Below are 26,104 nucleotides of genomic sequence, written 5' to 3' on the forward strand. Positions count from 1 at the left end.
TCATCTTCAACATCTTTCAGTAGGTTTGTATAGTTTTACTTATAGAGATCTTCACCTCCTTGGTAAAATTTATTCCTGGGTAATTTTTTTTTTAAGCTACTGAAAACGAGATTACATTCTTTAATTTTTTTCTGAAGGAGAAAGATTTTATTGGCACAGACATGTCTTATTAACTTGACAGAATTAAGCAGTAATTTAAAAAAAAGTAAAAGATAGTTTCTCTAAAACTAGTTTCATTGTGGTCAGCAGGTCAGAAGCAGATTGTAACCACTCAGTTTCGGTTTAAGCCACGACATTAGGAAGCAATCTGTAAAACTAGTATAGTTTCTTCAACTATTAACTTGCTCATTCACATGATTGGCTGAGATGCACAAAAATAAAACTCCTACTAAAAAGGAATCATGCCAGGGACAAGACCAGAGATAGTTTCTGACATTGCAAAACTCGATAGGTGCAGGAACCCTGGGAGAATGTGACTTTCTCCAAAGGGTTACCATACCATCATATCGCCTCTGAACTTGTCACAAATGTGGAAAGCTGCTTGCTTAGAGGTACTGCTCAAACTGGAGAATTTGTCATCTCATTAAAATCTCCACTTGTCATTACTGGGTCTCTGTCTTGCTCTCTGAAGATGCATAGGTAGAGGAGGCGGTGGGGGAGTGGGGGAATGCAGCCAGAGCCAGGGCAGCAGGCACTACCTACAGCACTAGTCTTTTGGAAAAAACACATGGTGCTTGCATCAGTGGCTTATGTGGTCTAACTGTCTGCACTATGGCTGTCAGTCCACTGAATGAGCTGGGAGGTATCCGCGATTTGGTGTGTATTATTGGAAGATAGCTCTGGTGGGTCATGGATAGGTTAGAACCAACCCAGTTCAGGCCCTGTCTCAGACTTGTATCTTATGTGAACTCAAAAAATAAAAAAACACTTCTACCTCCATCTCACCCCCATCCCTGACTATATTCAGGGAAAGACTCCCCCAGGAATGGCCAGCCAGGCCTGCAGCAGATTAGATCTTTTCCCAGTACTGCTCAGTGTGTGGAATTTCAGCCACCACTTTGATTCAATTCCATAGTGATCTTGTCCTCTGAGGATTTTGAAGAAGTTATTGTCACAGATAATGGCCTTCAGCCCCATCCATGTCCCTGTAAAGAACATTATCTTGTTCACTTTTATGGCTGTATGGTATTCCATGGTGTATATGTACCACATTTTCTTTATCCAGTCTATCGTTGATAGACATATAAGTGGAAGTTAAATGATGAGAACACATGGACACATAGAGGGGAAAACACCCACGGGGGACTGTTGCAGGGAAGAGAGTGGGAGAAGGGAGGAGATCAGGAAAAATAACTAATGGGTACTAGGCTTAATATCTGAGTGTTGAAATAATCGGCACAACAAACCCCCATGACACAAGTGTACCTATGTAACAAACCTGCACGTGTACCCCTGAACTTAAAATAAAATTTAAAAAATAAGGAAGCCATTATTACCCAGTCCCTGTTCCGGGATTTGCAACCAGTCAGTAGGACATGCTGTCCTCTACTTTGCAGCCCAGGATGCAGATGGCATGGCCTCCATCATCTTGGTGTTCTTTGAACTTGTACAGCAGGAAATCCGAATACACAGAGAAGGCTTCCTCCACTGGGTCATTTTTGCAGATCTTGGCCATGATGTCCTTTGTGCTGTTGGAGATACGGTAAGAACTGCATCCATAGTGCTTGCCCTCTTTGTAGATCTGGCCAGGTTTGCAGGTCTTGCTGCACTTGGGGGAGTCTCCTTTCCCCACATATGGAGCCATGGATGTGATGCTCACAGGGAGGGAGGGATGGGGAAAGGTCTGCAACCTACATGAGAGTCATAGATGCCACCAGAAACCAGGCCTTTTCTTGTCCAGAAGTTCCAAGCTTCATTGGTATAACCACCGTTGCAGCCGTCCCCACACCAACAGGTGAGCTTGTCCTCCGTGGACACCTCTATATGACTCCCTCCCCCGCCCCCCATTGGGGTGGATGCAGATCCAGTCAGAGATAGCTTTCAAAGCCCCCAAAGCCCAGCAAAAGCCATAGGAGCCCCGGTCTCTGATCTCTCCGAGGTCAGTCTGGCCACTGTTACTGTGGATCAAAGCTTTCAGGCAGATTTATGTCTTAGAAAACTGAACTCTCTGGGGCAGCTTGGATCTGCCCAGCTTGGATCTGCCTGTACCACAGAGCCTCCTCAGGTAGCTCATTCCATTTTGCGGAAGTTGTGCCCGGCCTGCTGCGTAGTGTTTGGTTTGTTGATATAGTTGACTAGCTGTTCGGACAAGGGGTGGAAATAGGGTCTGCTTCCTGCACTGGCCAGCACCAGCAGGCAGCAGAGGGAGGTCAAGAGCCACCTTAAGTCTGAAGAGGGATCCTGGATCAACATTTCTGAGTTCATAGATTCATCAAGATGAACGTACCTCAGCTACATTCTCCTCTGACAGAAGGTACTGTGGGATCAGTTTTTCCAGCATACCAAAAGGTGCTAGGTCTTCCTTTGAACCCAACAGTATTTGCTTTTTAGTGGGTGTGGGGGTCTCTGTTAGGTCAGGGAGAGGAATGTGGGGCGTGGGTTATAATCCTTCTCCTGGCACAAGCCTGTTAACTTCCTCAGTCAGTGCAGAAGTCCAGGTGCAGGGCGTGTCCTCCTTTTCCATATGCCCCATCTGATCGTCCATTCTCTACTCTTGCATTTTTAATTTATTTCTCAGCCAGTTTATTATGGGTTCCCAGAAATGCTACTAATTTTCGTACATTGATTTTGTATCCTGTAATTTTAATACATTTGTTAACCAGATCTAATAGTTTTTTGGTGGAATTTTTATTTTTTTCTAGATGGAGGATCATATCATCAGCAAAGAGGGACAATTTGACTTTGTCTTTTCCAATTTGGACGCCGTGTGTGTGTGTGTGTGTGTGTGTGTGTGTGTATTTTCCTCCTGCCTGGTTGCTCTGGCTAGGACTTCCAGTATTATGTTGAGTAGGAGTGATGAAAGCAGGCATTCTTGTCTTGTTTCATCTCTTTGAGAAAAGGCTTTCAGCTTTCACCCATTCAGTTTGATGTCAGCTGTGGTTTTGTCATACATGGTCTTTATTGGATTGAGGTATGTACCTTTAATACCTAGTTTGTTGAGGGTTTTTATTATAAAAGGAGGTTGGACTTTATCAAGTGCTTTCTCTGCATCTATTGAGATTATTATGTCTTTTGTTCTTCATTCTGTTAATGTGACATATCACATTTATTGATTGAGGTAAGTTGAATCATCTTTGCCTCCCTGGGATAAATCCCACATTATGATGGTATATTATTGTTTTCATGTACTATTGGATTCTGTTTCCTAGTATTTTGTTGAACATTTTTGCATCTAAGTTTATCAGGATATTTTCTTGCCTGTAGGTTTTTTTTTTCTTTATTTTTATTGTGTCCTTGTCTGGCTTTAGTATTGGGGCAACGTTTGCTTCACAGGATGAGTTGGGAAGAATTCACTCATCTTCAATTTCCTGGAACAGTTTGAGGGTAATTGGTGTAACTTCTTTTTTGAAAGTTTGTTTATGTAGACTTGTTCACAGTAGTCTTTGATTAACTTTTATATTTCTGTGTTATCAGTTGTAATGTCTTCTTTTACATTTTGCTTTTGTTTATTTTGGCCTTCTCTCTTCTTTTTTCTTGGTTAACCTAGCAACTGGTTTATCGATTTTCTTTATATTTTCAAAAGAAACAATTTTTCATTTTATGAATTCTTTGTATTTTAGTCACTATTTTGTTTAGTTTCACTCTGATTTTTGTTATTTTTTTTTTGGTAATTTGTGTGGCTTTGATTTGTTCTTGCTTCTCTAGTTTCTTGAGGTACATTGTTAGATTGCTTATTTCAAATGTTTCTATTTTTTGGTGCAGGCATGTATTGGTATAAACTTCCTTCTTAGCCCTGTTTTTGCTGTATTTTATAGGTTTTGTATTTTGTGTTTTGATTTTCATTTGTTTCAAGACTTTTTTTTTCATATTTTTCTTAATTTCTTCCTTGACCAAATTGCCATTCAAGAGCACGTTGTTTAATTTCCATGCATGTGTACAATTTCCCAAGTTATTTTTATTGATTTATAGTTTTATTCCATTGTAATTTGAGAAGACACTTGATATGATTTCAATTTTTAAAAATAAGAACTAAAAATGAAGAACTATTTTGTGTCCTAACATATGATCTGTCTTGGAGAGTGCTCCGTGTGCTGATGATAAAAATGTGTATTCTGTAGCTATTGAATAAAATGTTCTGTAAATGTCTTTTAGGTCCATTTGGTTTAGTGTGTAGTGTAATTCTAAAATTTCTTTGTTAATTTTCTCTCTAGATTGTCTGTCTAATGCTGAAAATGGGGTGTTGAAGTCCCCAACTATTATTGCATTGGAGTCGTTGACTCCCTTAAGATCTAATAATGTTTCCTTTATTTATCTGGGTGCTCCTTTCCTGGATGCATAGATTTTCAGAATGGTCAGCCTCTTGCTGAATTGATCCTTTTATCATCACATAGAATCATCTTTTTTGTCTCATTTTACTGTTTTTGATGTCAAGTTTGTTTTATTTGATGTAAGTATATCTACTCTGGCTCACTTTGTGTTTCCATTAACATGGAATTTTAAAAGTATCCCTTTATTTTTAGTTTGTGCATCTTTAAAAGTGATATGAGTTTCTTATAGGCAGCATATAATCCTGTCATTGATATGGTGTGACTCTGTGTCCCCACCCAAATTTCATCTTGAATTTTAATCCCCACATGTCAAGGGAGGAGCCTGGTGGGAGGTGATTAAATGATGGAGGCAGTTTTCCGTATGCTGTTCTCATGATAGTGAGTGAGTTCTCACAAGATCTGATGGTTTTACATGTTGGGCAGTTCCTCCTTCACATGCTCTCTCTCTCCCACTGCCTTGTGAAGAAGGTGTCTGTTTTCCCTTCCGCTATGATTCTAAGTTTCCTGAGGCTTTTCCAGCCATGCAGGATTCTTTCCTTTATAAATTACCCAGTCTCAGGGAAGTTCTATACAGCAGTGTGAAAACGGACAAATACAGTCATTTTTTATCCATTCAGTCTATATCTGTTAATCAGAAGTTTCATTCATTTATATTCAAGATTGTTGTTAATATGTGACTGGCATTGGGTGCCAGGGTAGTGTATTTCTGACATTGTATTAATTAATTTCTGGTTGTTTTGTATATATTTTTTCTTCTCTTTCTCTCTTATTGTTTAGCATTGTGGTTTAGTGGTTTTCTACAGTGGCAATATTTGAGCCTTTTCTCTTATTTGTGTTTTCTCTACCAGTTGATTTTACATTTGTGTGTGTTTTCATGATGATAGGTGTCAATCTTTCGCTTCCGGGTATAGGATTCCATTAAACACTTGTAGTGCTGATGTAATGGTGATGAATTTTCTGCACTTTTGCTTTTACAGGAATGACGTTATTTCTCCTTCATTTATGAAGGATAACTTTGCTAGGTACAATATCCTTGGCTGACAGTTTTGTTTTGTTTCTTATATAACTTATATCATGTCATTCTCTCCTAGCCTGTAAAATTTCTGCTGAGAAATCTGCTATTAGTCTGCTATTAGTTTCTTCATAAGTGACTAGATGCTTTCCTCCTGCTGTTTGTAGAATTCTCTCTTTGTCTTTCATGTTTGACAGTTTGACTATAATGTGCAATGGAGAAGACCTTTATGAATTTTATCTATTTGGATATCATTTAGCCTGCTATATCTGAATGTCTAATTATCTTGCTAGACTTGGGAAGTTTTTATCTATTATTTCATTAAATTGGTTTTCTAAACCTTTTGTTTATTCTTCACCTTCTGGGACACTGAATATTTGAATATTTTGCAGCTTTATGGTGTCCTACATGTAAATACTCTTTGCTCATTCTTTTTTATTCTTTTGTCTTTACTTTCACCTGAGTGGATTGTTTCAAAAGAACTGTTTTCACATTCTCTATGATTATTTATTCTGCTTAGTCTATTGTTGATGCTTTTGAATGCATTTTTGTATTTTGTTTAATGAATTCTCCAGTTCCTTATTTTTAAAATATATCTATATTTTTGGTAAATATCTTATTCATATCCTATTTTTTTTAGTTTATTTGTATTGTTTTTCAGCATTCTTTTGTATCTCACTCTGCTTCTTTAACACCAATATTTCTGATTCTTTTTCCAGGATTTTACACATTTCTTTTGGATTGGGATATGTTGGTGGAGAATTATTGTGTTCCTCTAGAAATGACATACTTCCTTGTTTTTTCGTCTTTTGTGTGTATTCACATTGATATCTGTGCATCTGGTTTATCAGTCTTTTGTTCCAATATTTTTTTCTGAATTGGCTTTTGTATGGGAGGACATTTTCCTGAAGATGAGTCTATGGTGTTGGTTGAGTAGAACATGTTGGCTTTGATTCTGGGTGTACTTTGTAGTGCAGTCTCTATATGATTTATTTGGCTGCAAACAGCATCATATGATGTCTTTGTGAGTTACCTGGTGGCTTAGGGTTGGTTGTTTGTTAGTAGAGTCTATGGTGAAGTTGCTGGGAACTAGGATGCCAGGTGGGCCAGTTTTGGGACCCCAGTGGTGGCAGCCATGTGCGTGCCTGTCATTGGGTGTCAGGGTGGTGTATGCTGGCACTTGTGTTAGCAGGTCCAGAGAGGCCAGTTCTAAGGTACCAAGGTGGCTTGCTCAATTGCCAGAAATAACAGTGGTGGGCCAAGCACCTGAAAGGGTTCTTGGGTCTCTGGGAAGCAGGTGTGGTGTGGGCAATCCCAATAGCAGTGTTGGGACAACCCTCTGGGACCCAAATTGTCCATGCTGGTGTTGGTGATGGCTGTGACAGGCTGGGAGGGCCAGTCCTTAGACCTACTGGTGGTCCATGCAGGTGAGTACCAGATGTGGTGATAGCAACTGTTTGGGTAAACCCAACTCCAGTCACTGGAAGGAGTATTCAGGTGCCAAGAGTGGACTAAGCTGGTTGTCTCTAGGCTCCCAGATGTCTTGCTCAGGTATTGTGAGGGAGGAGCTAGACAGCTAGATTGAGTGGATCTCTCCTTACCCATTCCTCCCCACTTCCTAGTGGTGCATGCAGGAGCTGGCTGTGGTAGGTAGGGCAGAGAAATCTCCAGGCCCTTTGGCAGAATGCTCAGATGTGGGCAGCAGTAGCAACACTGAAACTCTGCCACTGGGAAATGCAGGGTTGCTTTAAGCAGAAGAAGCTATAGGCAGTGGTTTGGTGTGGGGGAAGGGCATATTCCTGCTTATACTTGAGCTCTCAGTAGACCACAGGGGTGGCAGAAGTTGTAGGCAGTAGAATTTGTCCTAGGGCATATGAAAATCTTTGGCTGCCTCTCTGTTGGGAGAGGCAGGGTTGCTGCTGGTGGTTCCCACCTCACTCCTTGCAGTTGCAGCTGTGGGCAGGAAATGTCAATGAGGCTCCAGAAATGCGAAGTGCAGGGACTCTTGGGCCAAGGTAGGATGCAGTCTGATGGTGACTGGGCTCTCAAGATGGCATCATGCTGTAGTTTCTTTTGTTTTCTTTTTTTTTTTTTTTTTTTTTGAGACAGAGTCTTGCTCTGGAGTGCAGTGGCACGATCTTGAATCACTGCAACCGCTGCCTTCCAGGTTCAAGCAATTCTCCTGCCTCAGCCTCCTGAGTAGCTGGGATTACAGGTGTGCACCGCCATGCCCAGCTAACTTTTGTATTGTTTTTGGTAGAGACGGGGTTTCACCATGCTGAACAGGCTGGTCTTGAGCTCCCGACCTTGTGACCTGCCTGCCTCAACCTCCCAAAGTTCTGGGATTACAGGCATGAGCCACTACGTCCAGCTCATACTGTAGCTTCTTAAGGCTCAGGGGTTTGTTGGACCTGTTGTGAGCTCTCTCTGAGGCAATGTCATTGATGGTCTCCAGGCAACTCCCTATGTTAATTTCAGGTCTCTTTAGGGTACAGGACCTCTCTCATGGATACAATTGCAGGAGTCCACAGTGAGAATTTGGACCACTGGGGCCTCTCCCTTACCATTTTTCTGCATTCTCTAATGCAGAGAACCTCTGAACCTGGAGAAGCTAAATTCTCCAGGTTCTCAGCCAATCCCAGCCTTGCAGGGTGCCTTGCTTCCCTCTACTTCTTTGCTTTTGATGTTTCCTGTCACTTTTATGTTAAACTCTAACATTCTATGATAAATGATCTATTCAAAGTACAATTACCTACTCATTATTTTGGTTCTTCACAGAAGAAGCGAGTAACAGATACAGTTAGTCAGTCACCTTGAGGCTCTCTCACCTAGGAAACACAGTTAATAAAGGTAAATCAAACAAAAAAAGGAAAAATCTAAACAACACAAAAGAGGACACTAAAGTAAAGGGGAAAATACCAAATCATCATCATCATCATGAAATAAAGCAAAACAATCACAAAACTACTTAGGACAGAAATAAGATGGTCAAAATTTATCACTTATCAAAATAAATAATAATATACATACATATTAAAGGTGAAAAGGATCATCAGAGTTAATGAATAAACCAAATATATATACTATTTCAAGACAGATATAAAAACCTAGAAGCACAGAAAGGTTGAACATTTTTTTTAAAAAAAAGAAAAAAAAAAACATGCCACCTTTCTCGGTCTTTGCAGACATATTCCATGCTAGGGAACTTCTTTACTAAGTAATAGGACATGTTCTGAAACTTTGGAGCAGCTAATAAGAAAGAAAAGCTTAAGGTCTTCTCAGGTCTTTTCTGAACATTTGTCTTGTCTGGACATACGTGTGGCTTTTCTAATACCTTGTACATATGGTTGCTTTTAATTATCCCGGAACTCCCAAGGAGCCTCATCGGTGCCACTCACTCCTTGTGACTTTAGATGGTCTAATGTATATCTCCACCAACCATATCTTTTCTCGCATATCTGTGGATCTTCTTTTCCCTGCAGTTTTTACGAACAAATCCCATTGCATTCAACCACTTTCTGCTACCTGATCTCTGAGAGAGGCAAAACATACACCAGTCCTTTAAGCATCACCAAGACAAATGAGAACTTTGCCAATAACGTCCCCTGTGCTGCCTCCAGTTCAAGGATGGAAACTGGGAACTGGGCTTCTATGTCTTTCAGACAAAGACCACACTGTATAGAGAAACGGGTAGGGCAAAAGTGAGTGAAAATACCATACATTTTCCTCCTATTTTGAATGTGGCTTTCTCTTGATTGGCCATTCCCTTGGTTGCTATGTATTGCTGACTGTTTTCCAGAGCTCCCACTAGGTGGCTTTACTATGGATCTTGTACTGTCTTCCAGAGCTCCCACAAGGGAGCTCCCACAAGCCAGCTGGCTCATATATTAGCCAGCTTTTGCTTGCTGTTTGATTTCCCTGTTGAGGGGAAAGGGCTTGGAGCTTTCTAGTTTGCCATTTTTAATCTGGTCCTTCTAACATGTAAGTTTTATAAGTGAAGGGAATTGGATTGTTTTATCACCACTGTACACTCAGTCCCCAGAGTAATGTCTGTAAATAGTGGACATGTTATAACTATTAATTGAGCACATTCTCAACTTTCTGCCTTATATTTAATCATAACATCAACTTATTTTATTTGCTTTTCAATACTTTAATAAACAATTTTAAAAACAACTAATCTACTCTGTCAGTTAGTCCTATGCATCAGGAATTATATATATATTTCGATATTGATGGTATTAAGAGAAATACTGTAAGAAGAAAGTACCACAGAGATAAGCATGGACTGTGCCTTAAAGAATTATGTGTAGCATAAAAATTGGTTATATTTTGTTCTGTAAGAGGTGGAAAGCTATTAAACATTTTTAACCAAAATAATGACATGCTCACACTGCTGGTAGTTGTTGATTAGCATTGCCAGGAAAGTATTAAAAATATCAATTTACTCAGAATTTCTGCAAGTATAATATATATGTTACCTATATATCCAGGTAATCTAATAATAAATTTACTTTAGAAAAACATGTTTCTGCAAGAAGAATTTTAGCTGTACAAAACAGGAGGATTTGAGCTTAATTACAATATTCTTCCAAAGATTCAGAAAAAAGAAAGAAACTTGATACTCATTCGTTAACTCTGGCTTTCTTATTATTAATATTTGCATGAAATATTTTGCCTAATCTTTTACTTGTAACTTATCTGGGTCTTCTATTTAAATTATTTGTATTCCTTCAAATATTTCTGGGCTTTGTTCTGGAATGGAGTTGAGTTACTTAAAAGCAATTCGAACCTTTCAAGGCATATTTTTAAAATAATTTCAACTTTTATTGTAGGTTCAGTGGGTACATGTGCAGGTTTGTTACATGGGTATATTGTGTGATGCTGAGGTTTGGGGCATGAATCTAGTCACGTAGGTGGTGAGAATAGTGCCCAATAGACAGTTTTTCGGCCCATGTCCTCCTCCTTTCCTCCCCGCTCTAGTAGTCCGTAACATCTACGGTTCCCATATTTATGTTCATGAGTACTCAATGTTTAGTTCTCACTTATAAGTGAGAACATGGAGTATTTGGTTTTCCGCTTCTACCTTATTCCATTTAAAATTATGGCCTCCAGCTGCATCCATGTTGCTATGAAGGACGTGAATTTGCAAAGGACATGAACAGACACTTCTCAAAAGAAGACACACAAGCAGCCAACAAATATGTGAAAAAAAAATGCTCATTATCACTAATCATTGGAGACATGCAAATCAAAACCACAATATGATCTTGTAGCAGTCAAGACACATTTTTAACCTTGTTTACGGGAGTTCAGGATAGCTTTTCATCTAGGACTCACATGGCCCCATTAGACAGTCTTTAATATTTTGTAGACTCAACCTTGTGTATTAAGAGCTCTTTTCATTTTGGCTGGTGGGAATGTGAATGATCTTTGACCCTGTATAATTTACAGGGATTACTCTACTTGATATTATATAAATTCCAGGGATTTTTCTATGCCTGGTAGTGTTTTTCTGAACTCAGTACTCAGCTGTAGACTTGAGGGAAACACTGCATGTCTCCACAGTTCTCTCTTTCCTCCCTCTGTTTGGTCTCTGGCCTGTGAATTCTAGTCCTCTTGATTTCCCTGAACTCTGAAGTTCCTCAACCAAGAAATACAGCTAGCCTCTATTTGAGTTTCTTGTGTTTTTTCCTAGAAACTGCCTATGGTCAGTAAGATGGAGCGATCATATGGTTCCACTTGTGTGGAATTTTTCTCTCAGTTCTCAGTGCCATGCCTTGCATGTGATCCAAAATCTAAGAACATTAACTTCAGGTATTTTATCTATTTTTTTTTTTTTAATTCTTTAAGGTGGAAGAGTAAACTTGGTCCCTGACACTTTATCATGATAAGAGGTGGCAAGTTCAGGAAAGCTTATAATTGGCAAATAGTATATGGGAAAGATAGAGACTGATTTGAAAATGTTTAGGAAGAGAAATCAATAAAAATTGATTGTTTAATCTGATATAGGTTGTGAGAGTAGGAAAACAACCTAGAACAACCAATTTGTTACACTTTACATGGTCAATAATTCTTGTCCTTTTCTTTAACTCTCTCTGTTTCCTATTGCCCAGTATTCTGTTTATTCTCTACCTTTTATTTGACATGGATGTATACAAGCATCCCACCAATTATTTATTTTACATGTAAGTCTGCCCTCCAACATGTACCTCTAGGTCACAATTATATCTAATCAACCTTTGAATATATTTTGATAAATTAATATTATAGGCTATTTTCACTGTATATTGTAATAGGAAAAACACATCCACTGAGACAACATATTGACCATATTAATGAACTAGGACATTTTATGTGATAGAAAAATCTCCTACTGTTCTCTATCATTTTCAATATATACATTTGAGAATAAATTTATATTCTTGGGGTGAATTCCGAATATACAAAATAGCCACTTATTGATTTGGGTATGAAACTGTTATTTGAAATCAAACATTGAGACCTATTGATATTGAAATAAGGAGGGTCTTATCTTGTTGTACAAATATAAATTAAAATTTAAAAGATGTCTTCTACCTACTTAAATTATTGCATTTTAGGATACCACTATAGGGATACTAAGGAACAGAAATAGAAACACATAGAGGAAAAATAATTTTTAATAGATTTATAAAACATTTTTCTCAGTATGAAAATCTTCCTGGCCGGGCACGGTGCCTCACACCTGTAATCCCAGCACTTTGGGAGGCCGAGGCGGGTGGATCACGATGTCAGGAGATCGAGACCTTCCTGGCTAACACAGTGAAGCCCTGTCTCTACTAAAAATACCAAAAAAAAAAAAAAAATAGTTGGGCATGGTGGCAGGTGCCTGTAGTCCCAGTAACTCAGGAGGCTGAGGCAGGAGAACGGTGTGAACCCAGAAGGTGGAGCTTGCAATGAGCTAAATTCACACCACTGCATACCAGCCTGGGCGACAGAGTGAGACTCCGGCCCCCCCCCACCAAAAAAAAAAAAAAATAAAATAAAATCTTCCTGAAAGTGGAATAACACTTTCCCAAATTCTATTATCCAAGGATGAAATAAATTCCAGGTGGGACTAAGATGTGAAAATACAATGGTGAATGGTTATTTGTTATGAATTGACAAATGTTGATTTGTATTTGTAACAAAAGTTGTTTTCAAATGTAATTAATCTTAGAAAATTAGTGTCTGATTTTATATTCTACCCTAAATACATATTTAAATCTTATTCTTCATAAAGAATGATTAAGTAGGGAACAAATATGAGCTTTGCCTCCCAACTTGAAATTCTTGATCTTTTCATGCATATATTTAAAAAATGTTAAGTTTTTCTTTCAGGTTAACAAATAGATGGAATGGCATCTTATTCAGTGATAACATGTGAGTGTTTTATTGCTAAGGAAATGGAATGCTACCCTGGTTCCCTTCCAAAACCCCAAATTTGGGAGCACTTATTATGTCCAGTACTGACAAGGTAGAAAATAAAAACACTCGGACTTAGAAACAAGGAAAAAGGAAAAATAAATAAATAAATAAAAATAAACTCTCATACTGGTATAGTACTCTAATGAGCTGCAGAACTCCATGCTGACTTCAGATGCCACCAGAATTAGAAACTAGACATTGCTTACACCTCTGTTTAAAAAAAAAAAAAAAAATTCTGAAGACTGACTACAACTAAATATGCTTTACTTTCAACCTTCTCTTTCATAAACAGAGAAGGTATCATTTACACATAACTAGGTAATGCAATAATGATTTTGAGATAGGGCTTGCTCAGGTTAGCATTTTCTGAATTGATTATTTACATTTTTGCCTGAATTTTCGTTGCCATATAAATTATCAAAGTAAACAACATATGAAAGATTTCTAAACTTAAAGATAATAAACTGTAAGAACTTGAAGAACTAGCACACCGCTCATTCACTACATTTTCTATGTGAAAAAAAGTATGTGAAAACATAAATTGAATATAGATTACTTACATGTGACTAGAGAGAATTGTTACAGATTGCATGTATGTGTCCTTCCACAATTCATGTGTTGAAATCCTAACCCTCAGTGGAATGGAATTAGGACAGAGACCTTTTGGGAGGTAACTAGGTCATGAGGGTGGAGCCTTTACAATGGGATTAGTGCCCTTATAAGAAAACTATTACAGCAAGTAAGGGAGTGTTGTTTCTGATTTCTTCTCTCCATCCTGTGAAGATACAATGAGTATCTGTGAAGAAAGAACAGAGCCCTCACCTGACACTGAATCTGCCAGCACTTTGATCTTGAACTTCCCAGCTGCCAATGATGTAGGAAATAAATCTTTGTGAAGTCAAACATAGCATATTGTATTTGCTTGTTATAGCAACCCAAACAGCTGAGTGCAATAATTATTGATTTTGAGGTAAACGTGTATGTCTATATATATCTGCATGTATATAAATGTGTTTATGTATTGATATCACACAATTATTCACACTACGACTTGGATACCCAGCAACAATGTAGCTTTTTTATTTTGTCTATAACTATTATAGACATCCTTACCTTCCATACATAGAAAGAATAATCTCACAATCTCATCAACTAACATTAGCCTGGCTATAATAACATAAATAGTCACTTTAAGTAATGTTCAGCCTCTCTAAGTAAACATGTTTGATCTTTAATAGTTCTCGTCATGTCCTGCACCTCTCTAAGATAGTTCTTTCACATCTAGTGTTTGGGTGAGGCTCTGTAACTTGGTGGTGTTTGAGAAGGGTCCTTAGATCCTCTATAACGTTTTCTTGTTTCACTAATCTTAAAGGTAACATTCCTTATTCAGTAGCTCACTATATGTTTTGCTAGCATTTGGAGATTTAGTTAGGAGGAGATATGATCATGTCTTGTTTAGATTTGTCAGAGCCCATGGTTTCGAATTCACCCACTCTCATTTATGAGGTAGTTGGCTTCAGGGACTCTATTATATCTGCTAGTGACTCACATTGGTGCCGAAGGTAGCCCAGGAAAACTAATTATCTCTGTGACCATGCTGAACGTTCTGGCTTATTTGGAATGACCTCATACTGGTCCATCCAGAGAAACGTTCATCCCACAGCTGCACATTTTTATCAAGATAAATTCTATTGAGCGAGCACAGTGGCTCATGCCTGTAACCCCAGCACTTTGGGAGGCCAAGGTGGGCGGATCTCAAGGTCAAGAGATCGAGACCATCCTGGCTAACACGATGAAACCTCGTTGCTACTAAAAATATAAAAATTAGCTGGGTGTGGAAGCGTGTGCCTGTAGTCCCAGCTATTTGGGAGGTCAAGGAGAATCACTTGAACCTGGCAGGTGAAGGTTGCAGTGAGCTGAGATTGCACCACTGCACTCCAGCCTGGTGACAGAGGGAGAGTCTGGAAAAAAAATAAAAATTATATTTAAGACTCCTCAATTATATGATATTTTAAATTATTTTAATCCTCAAATATTGATAAACCTGAGTGTCTGATTTACTCTACTCTTGTCTATCAATTCACTTCTGATATCCTTTTAGCTTCCATAATACCTCCATTTTTAATAATTAAAATACTGGATGGGCGCAGTGGCTCACGCCTGTAATCCCAGCACTTTGGGAGGCTGAGGCAGACGGATCACAAGGTCAGGAGATTGAGACTATCCTGGCTAACACAGTGAAACCCCGTCTCTACTAAAAATACAAAAAAATTAGCTGAGCGTGGTGGCGGGTGCCTGTAGTCCCTGCTACTCAGGAGGCTGAGGCAGAGAATTGCTTGAACTTGGGAGACGGAGCTTGAAGTGAGCTGAGATCTTACCACTTCACTCCAGCCTGGGCAACACAGCAAGATTCCATCTGAAAAAAATAGTAATAATAATAATACATAATCTAAAATATTATTTTTTGCAAGAATTTTTATTGCCGTATATTATCCATTTACTCTGATTTGATAATTTAATAATTTTAATAATTAAATTTAGAATTTGACAATTGTACTATTTTAAACTTTCATAATACCCCTCTCTATTTCTAATTATTAGATGTATAATGGAATGTACATTAAACTTTCCAGATAACGTAATGCGTGAAACTTTTAGAACTGTCCCTATAATGCAATGCCTCATGACTTAAAGCAACAGTAGTCATAGTCTACACTAGGGAGAAAATTCTATTATTGCAGTTGTACTCATTTTCTAATGTTCTGTAACAAATCACTGCAACTTAGAACCGTAACATAATACCCATCTATTATCTCACAGTGCTGTAGGTCCAGGCATGGCATGGCTCATTTCTTTCATCAGAGTTTCAAAAGGCTAGAATCAAAGTAGCAGAGGGCCTATGTTCTCCTCTGCAGCTCAGGGTCTACTTCCAAGTTCACAGAGTTTGGTAAGTTTCAGTTCTTTGCAATTGTAAGATTGAAGTTTCTGCAGGTGTAAGGCTGTTTTTAACTGTCAGTCAGAGGATGTTCTGATCTTCCTGAAGTTGCTTATGTTCCTTATCATATGACTTTTTTCATGTTCAGAACCAGCCTAGGAAAATATCCTTCATGTTGATCTTCTTTCATGCTTCAAATCTCTTTGCTAAGCAGAACTCAGTCAATTTTAAGGACACACCTGATTAGGTCAGGTCCACTCAAGAGAATCTTCATTCTTTAAGTCAGCCGTGTTAAAACAACGTAATCAAAGGACTGACTACGCCATTACATATAGTTCTTAGCCACACTCAACAGACAATGGTAACTGAGGGTTATTATAGAATTATACTCTAATAGTCAATCATCATGACCTTTAATATGTCTAAACAAAAGTTAAAAGAATTTAGGAAATAGCTCTTTTACCAAGGACCCGCCAACATGGGCCGCATTCGCACCAAAATCGTGAAGAAGGCGGCCCGGGTCATCATAGAGAAGTACTACACGCGCCTGGACAACCACTTCCACATGAACAAGCGCGTGTGCGAGGAGAGCGCCATTATCCCCAGCAAGAAGCTCCGCAACAAAATAGCAGGCTATGTCACGCATCTGATGAAGCAGATTCAGAGAGGGCCTGTAAGAGGTATCTCCATCAAACTGCAGGAGGAGGAGAGAGAAAGGAGAGACAATTACGTTCCTGAGGTCTCAGCCCTGGATCAGGAGATAATTGAGGTAGATCTTGACACTAAGGAAATGCTGAAGCTTTTGGACTTCGGCAGTCTGTCCAACCTTCAGGTCATTCAGCCTACAGTTGCAATGAATTTCGAAACGCCTTGGGAACCTGTTTGAATTTTTTCTGCAGTGCTATATTATTTTCAATAAATCTGGGACAACAGCAAAAATAATTAAAAAAAAAGAATTTAGGAAATATATTTTCCTCTCTTAAGACTGGCTGTTTTTCCAATCTATAATCTTATTGCCTGATCTTATTTTTAATGTCAGAAGCTGAATATTAGTAACTTTATTATTTTTTTCTGATGTTGTGTTTGTACTTGTGTTTTTAACTTCTTCTCTCCCAAAATATCCACATTGGTTACTCCCTCACTTTATTCTGGTATATGATCAATTTCCATTTTATAAGAAATATTGTTCTTGATCTCATAATATTAACAGCATCATGAACTCAATTCTACATTTCTAACTTTTAAAAAATATATACCACTTACACGTTATATAATTTATTTTATATGTATTTGTTTATGTCCTGTATTTCCTATTGAGAGAAAATGGCTTGTTTGTTTAACTGCTTGGTACCTCAAGTGCAGAAAAGTTTCTGGCACATAATAAAGTGCAATAAACATGCATTCTTGCTGTTGTTTTATGATGTCATGTATTAGAATTAAAACACATTTCTATTTTTTTCACATGGTTGAAGACTGTACTTACTTTTTGAAAAAGCAATGTTGAGATATTTACAATACTAAAACCAATGTTTAAGAAATGGAAAAATGTATGTCCTTTTTTAGTAATCAACAAGAAATTTTAGACAACTGATAAAATGAGAAATAAGACTATTTAACAAAACGATGATAGTTATCCTCTTAAAACAGCTTTGGTAATTAGTTTGTAGAATATAACTCAATCATTTCATTGATTTCTCCATATTCATAATTATATTAACTATTTTGCATTTATGAAATGGAACAAATGATGTGTATGTTTTTTAATAAAACATAATTACTTAAGTAATTAAACAATGCATTGTTTAACAATGTTAAGTCTTTGAAATCTCTTGATAATACACAAAAGAAATTAAAGCCAGGTATGGCATTTTCATTTAGAAAATATAGTTCAATTTTAAATAAAACTCCTTTCTTAGGAAAATTGAGAACACCATAATTATGTTGCAAAATGATTAAATGGAGCAAAGAGATTTAGATAGTAATTAATTCCTCTAGAAACCAGGTTTGTTTGTAAAACAATCTATTACACATTTATAACCCAATCCCCACCCCAAAGTGCTCTATGTGTATTTCCAGATAATAGTTTTCTTCTTGAACATTTTACTATGCCTTCCTTTTGCAATCATTTATATATTCATGCAATAAAGTATTTTAAAAATATAAAGAAGATTTAAACAATAAGTAATGGGTTACCACTCTTCTTTAGAAATTTAGCACAAATTTAGTCTTGTTAATTTATCATGGTTTTCCTAAAAGTGAAATAGGTGAGAAGTCCATTGTCAGTACCAAAATACATATTAGTGTATTAATTAGGGTTAAGAGAGGTAGAAAGACAGAGAAAGAGTAAAAGAGAGAGGCGAAGAAAGATAGAGTGGAGTTGGCTTACATGATTGTGGTGACTTGGTAAGTTCAAAATCTGCAAATCAAGTAAGGAGACTGGAGACTCAGAGAAAAGTTCCAATTTTCAGCCAAGGGAAGTCTGCTGAGAGAATTCCTTCTTGCTCAGGGAAGGTCAGTCTTTGTACTATTAGAAACTTCAACTGATTAGATGAGGTTCCCTCGCAGAAGAGAGTACCAACACTGCTTTACTAAAACTCCACCAATATAAATATCAACCTCATCCCCAAAACACCTTAATGGAATTATCCAGAATAATGTTGGGCCAAATATCTGCGTATTGTGGCCCAACCAAGTTGACATGTAAAATTAACTGTCACAGGGATCATCAAATATTAATAAAGAAGTTGTAGCCAAAGTGGTTAAGCACATATAAGCGTTAGTGGAGAAGCTGTGTTTGGAACCCAAGCCAGCTGGTCTTTCTTCCCTTGGGAGAGTGTAATTTCACTACACCTTTCTCCTCCTAAGCATGGCATAGATATTACATTTAAAAAATAATGAGGAAATCTATGATTGCTTATTTAGTGAGTTCTAAACTATGTATCTAAAATGACATAAAATGTGAATATACATAATCAAAGGAAAAGTGGCAGAAGAACACCTATAATACTCAACAGGTAGCGGAAGAGTCCATGGAAGTTAGATTTTACATGTAACTGAACTCTCTGAGTATGAAATTTCCATGGTAAATGCATATTCTAGCTTAATTTAGTATGAGGGGTTGATATGGAGGTCAAGTAGAACTCTTGGATATTATCCTGCCAATAACTTCATCCCATTATTTTAATTCCTAAAATCAGGAACTATAATTCTCAGATAATCCCACAGAATGAACACATGATTGATTCACACCCAATGTTGTAACATGTTCAGTTAGATATGTACACAAGACAGAAGAACGTAAAAATAATAACACTGGAGGCCAGGCACAGTGGCTCGCACTTGTAATCCTAGCACTTTGGGGGCCCCAGGTGGGTAGATTGAGGTCAGGAGTTCGAGACCAGTCTGGCTAACACAGTGAAACCCCGTCTCTACTGAAAATATAAAAATTAGCCAGACATGGTGGCATACACCTGTAGTACCAGTTACTCAGGATGCTGAGGCAGGAGAATCACTGGAACCCGGGAGGTGGAGGTGGCAGTGAGACAAGATCATGCCACTGCACTCCAGCCTGGGCAACAGAGCAAGACTCCATCTCCAAATAATAATAAAATAATAATAATAATATTAGCACTGCAGCCATTAGTATGTTGGTGTTACTTAAAATGCTGAGTGCACAATATTATCTAAAATAGATTATACAATGACAAGAAAATAAAGATGAGATGTAATGTGTGGAAAACAACCAATATTTAAGGAACTGATGGAAACCACTGATCAAGAAAGGAATCTGTAGGAAAACAAAGGCTGTATTCTTCATTGTAGAATATTTTAAAAGGTGATTAGAAAGACAAAAATAAGAAGTGGGAGAAAGCTTGGGGTAATTTTGGTCAGAAAAAAAAATTAGTTTTAAAAAGAAGTAAACATTAGGTGAGTATTAAATCTTCTCTATTTTTGCTAGAATTAAATAAATGTATTAAGACAGTTAATTCAGGAGAGGAACAAAAATAGTATGAGAAAGGCATAGCAGAGTTTTTATATTTGTTTCATAACAAGAATGAAGGAAATCAATAATATATTTTTTGTAGAATTAAGAATGAACTGACAACCAAAACTCCCAACTGCCTCATTTGGAAGATCTCCACTTTATTTTGTAGATGTTGTAATGAGAACAGGCTACATGCAAATAAATAAAACATTAATTCCTGAGAAAGCAGCACCTTATGGAATCTTCTGGTTCTCAGTCTGTAGTAATCATTAAATGAGATCATGGGGATTTGGACTGAGGTGGTAATGCAAAGAGCCTACAAGCTTGCAAATCCTCAGGTTCTACTGATTCATTATATATAATCTCTGGCTTGTTCATAGCCACTGTTAAGAAAGTAAATATTCATAACCTGAATTTCCTCACCTACATCTCTCAATTCCATTGTTCCATGGAAGAAAACCTAAAAACGGGATGATAAAGTTACCTACTAAAAGCTTTTATACATTAGCTTTGGTTGCAACCATTTAGCATTTTACAGCCTGGATATGTTTCCTTAGATTATGCTGCCAACAAGGAGCTCAAATCTATAAGTAAAAGAGGAGTCAAAAGAGGAAGAAAAAGAGAAAATATCCACAAAAAAAAGCAACCAAAGGCCGGGCACGGTGGCCCAAGCCTGTAATCCCAGCACTTTGGGAGGCCGTGACGTGCGGATCAAGAGGTCAGGAGATCGAGACCATCCTGGCTAACCTGGTGAAACTCCGGCTCTACTAAAAAACACTACACACAAAAAACTAGCCAGGCGAGGTGGTGGGTGCCCGTAAAGTCCCAGCTACTCGGGAGGCTGAGGCAGGAGAATGGCGTAAACCCGGGAGGCGGAGCTTGCAGTGAGCCAAGATCCAGCCACTGTACTCCAGCCCGGGTGACAGAGCGAGATTCCGTCTTAAAAAAAAAAAAAAAAAAAAAAAAGCAACTAAGCTAAAGAAATCACCTGAGGAGAAACAGGACAGCAAAGTCATGGGGAAATATTTGAGAGAGTTTAAAAAGAGAGTGAACAACAGAGCCAAATGCAACAGACAAAAAGATCAAAATGTGCTTTGGGTGTAGGGATATGGCCATTACCATTGAATACTTTCAGTTCCGAGAAGAGAATTGAGGGACAGGGACTATCAGGCCATCGAAACCACATTATGATCCAAAACTAGGATTAAGAAGTACATTTGCATAAACAAACCAACCAAAAAGGCACAGTAAATTAGAACCACTCTCAGCCAGGAGCAGTGGTTCAGGCCTATAATCCCAACACTTAGGGAGGCTGAGGCAGGTGGATCATTTGAGGTTAGGAGTTCGGGAACAGCCCTGCTTGCCAACATGGTGAAACCCTGTCTCTACTAAAAATGCAAATTAGCCGGACATGGTGACGCGCCCCTGTAATCCCGGGTACTGGGGAGGCTGAGGTGGGAGAATTGCTTGAACTTGGGAGGCAGAGACCGCAGTGAGCCAAGATCGCGCCACCGCACGTCAGCCTGGGTAACAGTGAGATGGCATCTAAGAAACTCAAGCGAGGACAAAAACAAAAGGGAAATAGAAATTCACAAGAGGTACTGGTTTGGAATTAGTCCTTGTTTAACACTGTTATTTGTTATCTTGAAATTAGTTTTGAAAGCACGTATCTGGAGAGTCGTAGGCTCATATCTAACCAATATTACAATTCAAAATGATTCAAATGCATAATTAAAAAGGAAAATTCCATATAGAATAGTTTACATTTTCCAACATCATACATTTATTAGTTAATTTTTGCTACTTATGGAAGTAACGTGAGTTAACTTAGAAAAATAGGAAACATAGAAAACCATAAAGGAAAAACCACTGTCAGAAGTCCAAATGAGAATAACATTTATTACCATTGTATTTCCCTTAGTTTTTATTATAATTATAATTATTTTGGCTATAGGTGTAAAAGCATATGGATGTTGGCATATACTTTGCTAAAAATTTAGACTATATTATACACAGAGTGATGCATAACGCTATTTTACTTACAACCATATTGTGAGCTCTTTTACCACAACAGTAAATTTTTAATGGCTACACAATTATATTCTACTGCTTGCTCTTCTAAAATAGTACTTTAGATTTTTCTTGGTTTTGGTCATTTGGGTTTTTAAGATTTTATTTTTAACTAACTTTGTAGTAAACATCAATGTTTACACATATATCATAGTTCCAGTTTCTGGTTATCATTATATTAAAATCCTAGAACTAAATTATGAAGTCAAGATTAGTAAAAATTTAAGCTTTTGACAGATTTCTATTTCTCAAACTAGTTATATTTATTTTTATCCTCGCTATTATATAAGTAAGTTCGTTTTTTTCTGTATCCTAAAAACAGTACATACCATTATGATTTACCTGTAAATCTTGGGGATACCAGGTTCAAAAGAGTAATTTTTTCTATTTATGGGTCTTAATTATGATTTGAATGTTTATATTTATTTATTTGTGATTTCATATAATAATTTTCTTGCATAACTTTTGGTTCTGTGGAAAAAAAAAACTCCCTCTCTTTTTCACTATTGGATCACTACTCAATTAAATTTCTAGATTTGACTATATTAATGTATTAACTCATTGTCTTTAACATATGCATTAATTGATCCCTTCTCTGTCAGCAGTCAATTTTATTGTGGTTTCTTATGTATAAACATTTACATTTTTGTAGTTTGTCTCTCTCTTTAGATTATTCGTGTTTTTCTTTCTTTCTTTTTTTTTTTTGAGACGGAGTCTCGCTCTGTCGCCCAGGCTGGAGTGCAGTGGCCGGATCTCAGCTCACTGCAAGCTCTGCCTCCTGGGCCCACGCCATTCTCCTGCCTCAGCCTCCCGAGTAACTGGGACTACAGGCGCCTGCCACCTCGCCCGGCTAGTTTTTTGTATTTTTTTTTAGTAGAGACGGGGGTTTCACCGCGTTAGCCAGGATGGTCTCGATCTCCTGACCTCGTGATCCGCCCGTCTCAGCCTCCCAAAGTGCTGGGATTACAGGCTTGAGCCACTGCGCCCGGCCTATTCGTGTTTTTCTTAGAAAGCCTTTCAGATAAGTATTGGTTTCTGTTTTATTACTTTTCTTTAGATTTTAAATTCAACTTCATCAAAATCATATTTTGTTATATGGTCTGAAGAAAGGTTTTTGCTTTACCTTTTCTCAACTATTTTACCATAAATTTATCCTCTTTAGTGATTTTTCTGTAAATACATTATTTTTGCAAGTAAATGTTCATATTACTATTATTACAGTGAGTTAAATGAGTACTCTTCAGTGGTTTCTATATTTTTTAATTTTATTACTAAGAGCCATTAACTTATTCCTTTATGAGCTCAACCATGAGAATAACACTTGTTGTGATGATGGGAACAGAGAGTGTGTCTGAATCATTGCTAGTGAGAGCTTTGGTCTGCTTGCAGTAATTTTCATGTAGACACGAAGAAAGGATGCAACTGAAAATTAACTTTTGGTTGTGAAAATGCATAAATGTTTTAAAAGCTGTACTATTGAGTGTTTCAGAAATACACTAGAAAATTGCTTCTTCTTTTCTCTTATAGTAGATTATGGGAATAAAATAAGGAAGTGTCAGAAAATGACTAAGGACTTGTTTCTTATTGCTTCAGAACAAATAGAGGAAACACTGCCATGATAAACAGAACAAAAACGATTTGAAACTGTTTACTTTCAACAAAATTTAAAAATTTCCAAATCAGAAAGAGTCTGAAAGAGAGTTTGAACTCCATAATATTAGCAGTTAAAACTAATGATAACAATAAATTACTAGTCATCCATTATTTATCAGGCACTTAACTTTCACTGAAATCCTACAATATTATTATCCTTTTATGCCATGGGAAACTAAACCTCTGGGAGTTTAAGTAATTTGTCCTGGGGATAGGGATAATGGCAGAAACAGTTCTTCTCAAATCCAAGCATTTACAGAATCTCAACTGAGGACCTTAATCATCTCTTATGCTGAGTTGCTCATGTTAAAACTCATTAGTGATAAAGAATATTTAATCAAGGGGCAGGTCTCAATTAATTTTATCTAACACGTTTATAAATAGTATCAGATGTTACCCAGAAATTGATTTCTTGCAAGTTTTCTCATTTTAAAACATTCCAAAGATTTTTAGAGCTCCATATTCTTATAACAAAATGGTATTTGGTTAAGTTAGAATCTTTACACACTCACACACAAGCACACATACACCGAAAGGCAGCAATTAATTCCCATTATTTGCGTAATTGTATGCTTTAGAACACAAAGCAAATAATTTAGTAGAGTCAAGGGAGTGATAGTAATAATTATGCTGGGACAGCAATCCTGAACCATGACTGTCTAGCGCAAACTGGAGTATGTGATCACTCTACCATACTCACGACTATCTCTTAAAGAGAAGATAATAATTCTATAGTTTTCAGTTTATACGTACCTAAGGAATAAATATGCTAGGCCAGAAACTAGAAATCAGACTTTCTGAGCCTACAATAAAGCAGAAGGTGGAGGCCATACAGAAGGCAGGTTTATTGGAGGCAGATTTTTAATCAAATGACGATAAAATCAAGAGTAAAAATTCAATGTGTGGTGGATAAAGTAAAGTAACAAGCAGAGGAAAATTGTCATCCAAATAAAGATTTAGGCTGGGCATGGTAGCTCACGCCTGTAATCCCAGCACTTTGGGAGGCTGAGGTGGGCAGATCACGGGGTCAAGAGATCGAGATCATTGCAACCTCATGGGACACCTTTCCGTCAGAAGCTCCCATGTTTAAGTGATTTCTGGTCAGAAAAATTTTAAAGTAATCAATGTTTGCTGTTTTAAGCCACCAAGTTTTGTCTTGTAGTTAACATACAATATACAATTAAAACACTATTGAGATCATCAAAACTTTTTAAAGAGTGAAAATAAATTTTTAAAATATACAGAGTGTGATATATCAAGGGGGTTATAATTAAAGGAGATCTTTTTTTAATTATTATACTTAAGTTCTAGGGTACATGTGCACAACGTGCAGGTTTGTTACATATGTATACATGTGCCACATTGGGTGTGCTGCACCCATTAACTCGTCATTTACATTAGGTAGAACTAGAAATACCTTTTGACCCAGCCATCCCATTACTGGGGATATACCCAAAGGATTATAAATCATGCTGCTATAAAGACACATGCATACATATGTTCATTGCAGCACTATTCACAATAGCAAAGACTTGGAATCAACCCAAATGTCCATCAGTGACAGACTGGATTAAGAAAATGTGGCACATATATACCATGGAATACTATGCAGTCATAAAAAAGGATGAGTTCACGTCCTTTGTAGGGACATGGATGCAGCTGGAAACCATCATTCTCAGCAAACTATCGCAGGAACAGAAAACCAAATGCTGCATGTTCTCACTCATAGGTGGGAATTGAACAATGAGATCACTTGGACACAGGAAGAGGAACATCACACACTGGGGCCTATTGTGGGGAGGAGGGAGGGGGGAAGGATAGCAAAAGGAGGTAAATTTTTAGAAAGAGCGTTATAATAAGATTGCTGGAGAGAGAATGAAATACAATTCTGGAACGAATATTTGGTTCCCAATTTTAAAGGATAACTTACTATTAAAGACAGATACTAGACCTCATCACCCGAACTCAGTGATCAAGCCTGGTGTTACTGATGGTGGAACAAGCTCACACGTACCTCTTAATATCTTGCAACCAAAAGTAAAGCACCAATGAAGAAGTAGTTTGCCACATGTGCTTTACCTGTGTCTCAGAAAACCTTTAAAGCAAATTCCATATGATATAGAGAGAAGAATGGCACAAACTTGTTTTCTGCCTGCCCCAGCCACCGATAAAGCCACTTTTTATCCACAGAGTAAAGGAATAATTTTAATGTCCTTTGGTATGTTTCTCCTACTTGAGTTGAAATTCAAAAACTGCAGACTGAAAATTTTTTTATTAATTTTTTTCATGACACCTTAAAGAAGATAAAATTAACAATTTTTCTAGCTATGTAACTTCTCAGTTTCCATTTACCTCTTTGGCAACGCTGCAATCTACGTACTAGTACAAGTGCCTTAGGTCACTTCTTTACAGGGTGATATTTGACTTCATTTCAAAATTTGGTGAATTTAGGGCCAGATTTGGGGCAACATTATTTTTTCTATTAGTTTTTCATTTTTCAGATCCTGGCACTG

General features: G+C 37.4%; 1 protein-coding gene and 1 pseudogene across 1 annotated transcript; one reads left to right on the top strand and one right to left on the bottom strand.

Annotated features, from left to right (window-relative positions):
• Positions 1-1,009: 1,009 nt before the first annotated feature.
• Positions 1,010-13,109, bottom strand: LOC117086277 (annotated as a pseudogene).
• Positions 5,887-16,779, top strand: LOC117086315 (40S ribosomal protein S17-like). The gene is made up of 2 exons (XM_033215963.1): positions 5,887-5,898; positions 16,331-16,779. The coding sequence occupies exon 2, from the start codon at positions 16,362-16,364 to the stop codon at positions 16,767-16,769; it is 408 nt and encodes a 135-aa protein (XP_033071854.1). The 5' UTR covers positions 5,887-5,898; positions 16,331-16,361; the 3' UTR covers positions 16,770-16,779.
• The last annotated feature ends 9,325 nt before the right edge of the window (positions 16,780-26,104 follow it).

Source organism: Trachypithecus francoisi, unplaced genomic scaffold (assembly GCF_009764315.1).
Source record: "Trachypithecus francoisi isolate TF-2019V2 unplaced genomic scaffold, Tfra_2.0 Lachesis_group1, whole genome shotgun sequence".
NCBI lineage: Eukaryota > Metazoa > Chordata > Mammalia > Primates > Cercopithecidae > Trachypithecus > Trachypithecus francoisi.

Bases quoted from the DNA above. Each gene is read 5' to 3' on its own strand.
- LOC117086315 (XM_033215963.1), top strand. From the start codon at position 16,362: ATGGGCCGCATTCGCACCAAAATCGTGAAGAAGGCGGCCCGGGTCATC.